The sequence below is a fragment of the Frankliniella occidentalis genome, unplaced genomic scaffold (assembly GCF_000697945.3).
Source record: "Frankliniella occidentalis isolate FOCC.00 unplaced genomic scaffold, Focc_3.1 Scaffold18, whole genome shotgun sequence".
NCBI classification, from domain to species: Eukaryota; Metazoa; Arthropoda; class Insecta; order Thysanoptera; family Thripidae; genus Frankliniella; species Frankliniella occidentalis.
In genome coordinates this window covers 2,139,005-2,142,345 of record NW_026267148.1, presented here as the reverse complement: position 1 = coordinate 2,142,345, position 3,341 = coordinate 2,139,005, and the positions used below count along the sequence as shown (strand labels likewise).

At 46.0% G+C, this 3,341-nt stretch overlaps 1 protein-coding gene across 1 annotated transcript; it reads left to right on the top strand.

The window, feature by feature from the left end:
- The first annotated feature begins 240 nt into the window (after positions 1 to 240).
- On the top strand, positions 241 to 2,844 carry LOC127748895 (uncharacterized). Its single transcript, XM_052264356.1, has 3 exons — positions 241 to 514; positions 1,289 to 1,546; positions 1,927 to 2,844. Exons 1-2 carry the CDS (start codon positions 321 to 323, stop codon positions 1,533 to 1,535), a joined length of 441 nt encoding a protein of 146 aa, XP_052120316.1. The 5' UTR covers positions 241 to 320; the 3' UTR covers positions 1,536 to 1,546; positions 1,927 to 2,844.
- Positions 2,845 to 3,341: the final 497 nt, after the last annotated feature.

The window sequence follows — 3,341 nt, the reverse complement described above, 5'->3', positions numbered from 1 at the left end:
ACGCTACGAGGGAGGCAATCGGTGGCAATCTTTACAAGAGATATAATAAAATTAAGAATTGTAAAATATAAAAAGCGCGACTCTGTCGGAAGGTATCGACTCACCGCATAACTCGACTTCAACTCGCACCCCCCCACTCCCACCTCTTTCTCTTCTTCTCCTCCCCTCTTCCCCCTCTCCCCTCTCCCCTTCCCCGTCCCTTCCCTTTCGGTCCATCAAAACAAACAAAACTGCCACTATTCAAACTGCACAAACACCCCATGACATCTACGTGACGCACTCTCTGCCCTGCTCACTCTGTTGCCCTAGGGCGGGTATAAATGCCGGTACCGCTGCAAGGTGCGAGCCACATCACCATGCAGGCCTCTTTGGTGTGCTTCGTGTGCCTGTGCGGCATGTGGGCGGTGGCCGAGCCGCAGATTGGAGGGCTCCTGGCAGGCGGTGCCCAGACCATCGGCCAGGCCGCAGGCAGCATCGCCGGTGCGGGAAACGTCGGAGCGGGCGGGTCTGAAACGTATGTATTCGCTGGTTCCGTTAGAAATTAGCTAGGAAACTTGAAGGAAACTTAAATGTTCTTTCACTATAAAAAACACAAAAAAAAACCAAACAAAAAAACAGTTTGGTTATTGTATTTAGAAATTGTCGATAAATTACAAATAATTAATTGGCCTTGGAAACTAAAAATTAGCCATAACAACGAAAAGTTTATCGTAGGCGCTAACGCATTAGGCAAGGAAGAGAAGTTGGGACTTGCCGGGACAAAAAAGGATTAGTGTTAAACAAAAGTATACATTTTTTGTCGCTGCGAGTGAGCTTTAGGACCGGGTAATTCAGAGAAGACGCAAGTGTGAGGGGTGGGGGTTGGGTTTGCCGACCGAAGGGTCCATTGCGCATTACGGGCAGAGGAGTATGCAAACCCGCCCACCTGCATCTTCTCTGAATCAACTGGTATGTGGCTCGTGATGTTCGTTTTATGAGCTAAAAAACATTGAAGTCATGATATTAACCCAATTATTAATTCTGCACTGGAAAAGCAAAAGTAATGCCTACTAAAGGGTGCATAAGTTACTTTGGCCAAGTAGAGAAATTTGTCCAAGTAGAGTGAAATTCAGCACCTTCTGATGGTTTTAATGTTTATCTAGGGTTGCTAATTCTTAACATTCTTTTAGTCCTAAGTGTGGGCAACTGTTACTTTCTCGGCTCCGTCAGAAATTCCTTTTTTGTTTTACGTGTTTGTCGTCCTGCTCGGTCACACTGACAACGAATTTTTCTCTATACATTGTTTCAGCTACGAGATAGATTCGCCACTCCTAGGGCACATTAAGGTGCATAAAGAAGGCCAGGTTGGTGCCAGTAGCGCGGTCGGAGCACAGGCTCAGGGCCTGACGATGGGCGCCGTGCAGCAGACGGCTGCCTTGCCCGTGGCCCCAGGATTCGGCCAGCCCATCGGCCAGACCCTTGGCCAGCCCTTCGGCCAGCAGCCCTTCGGTGGGGTATCCGCAGGCGCGCCGACGTCCCCGTTCTTCTCCGGGTAAAGACTGTCGAGGTGTGTGCGTGGGAGAGATTTCCGGACTAGATGAAGCGCAATCGAGAGTCTTATCCGCCTTAATTTAAAGTGCAAGCGTAAACAAATACCAAAGAAAAATTGTTCTAAAAATATGTTGAAAAGGCACGTGCCGAGTTGTTGCGCGTTTGTCTACTAGTCTGGACCGAAATGGAAATTGCATCGACGTCGACCCACGCTGTCGTTAATTCAACCTCGATACCTCTATTTTGAGTGACAAAATTGCTTTTTAGAACAATGTCGACTTCGATTCTACGTCGAGCGATTTCCCATTTTGGCTGGGATTTGTAAGCCCCCATTAAATCCATTAAATCACCTAGTATGGAAGTCATTTCTAAAAATTGTTTGCGGGTGCATTGCAGAAGGCGAGCGCAGCGGCGGGCAAGGCGTCTCTTCCACAGACTGAGACTGAGGGGCAACCTGTGACTCAACAGTAAAACAATTGAGGAAACATCTTAAACAGAGCTCGTGTTCGCTCTTCCTTCCACACCCTTCCTCTGAACACACGCACTTCCTTTCCTTTTCTGCCAGTGGAGGGGGAAAGGGGGGGGGGGGTTCAAGCAATGTCCTACCTGAAATGCTGGAGTGATGTATCTCGTCTGTAAACAGTTGCGGAATTTCTCGTTGCCCAATTTAAGCGATATCTATTTTCGTCGCTCGATCTAAGTGATGACGATGGGAAAATACCAGTCCATACCAGAGGTGGCACACAGAGAAAATGGTTCCATTGAACTAACGGTAGTCCCCTTCTTATTCCAACGGAAATTTCCGTTCATATAAACATGCTAGAATTTTAATTTGAAGGAGCTTTCTTTGTTTTAAAGGATGATTCTTCACCCTATGGCCATTTTTCCTTTAAAGCATATGCAAATCACATGAATCAAGAGAAAAATTCTAGCATAACATCAGACATAAAATCAACGGAACCGTTTTCTGGGTGCAGGTGGCTGCGCACTTTTTTGTAGTTATACTGTGCGACATGTACGCGTGCGGGTGGGTTACCTACTCGCACGTGGTAGCAAGGATCCGTGGTAGACGAGGATACGCACACCCTCCCGCACCCATGCGAGGGGGAGATCACTTCAAAAATCAAATCAAAAAGTCCAAATGATATCAAGAAATCAAAATGAAATCACAAAAAAATCACGAAAAAGTCAAAATGACATCAAAAGAATTAAAATCAAATCAAAGAGCTCAATATAAAATCAAAAAATAATCGTAAATAAGTTTGAATCTAAGTAACCTAATCGGGAAAAAATCAGAATAAAAGGAACTGAAATAAGTCAGAAAAATAATGAAAAAAAGTCAAAAAAGCAAAAAGAAAAGTCACTTTACGTTAAATCAGTGTACACATTTCCAATGAGTGATCCCCCCTCGCACCCATGCGGTGCAGTATAACTACGAAAGCCCGCGGCGTGAGTCAGACACCTGGATGGTTTCGAAATCATCGCTCGAGCTGAGCTACGAGCGACGGCCGACATTCAAATGAAGGAATGTTCGCAAATCATCATTAGAATATAGTGACGAAAGCAACTGTCTCTTTCTCAGGAGAAACATAAATGTATCGTTCCTCCTACACCCTCTACAAGCCCTTATAGCGCCTGGTAGGCAGGCAAAATTTTTCCTGCATGCATGTGTGTAATGCGGGCAGCCTACCCTGCGCCTCGCAGGCGCCGAGACGATCCGGTTGCCACACAGTCTAAACGGAAATCTTGTTTAAATTCACGACACCATGTTTCGACTTTGTTTAGGTGGTAGTGAGGGGCCTGGAAAAGGG

Excerpts from the sequence above, each read along its gene's own strand:
- LOC127748895 (XM_052264356.1), top strand. The coding sequence starts at position 321 with ATGCCGGTACCGCTGCAAGGTGCGAGCCACATCACCATGCAGGCCTCT. Across the intron at positions 515-1,288 it reads GGAGCGGGCGGGTCTGAAAC|CTACGAGATAGATTCGCCAC; the intron begins GTATGTATTCGC and ends ACATTGTTTCAG.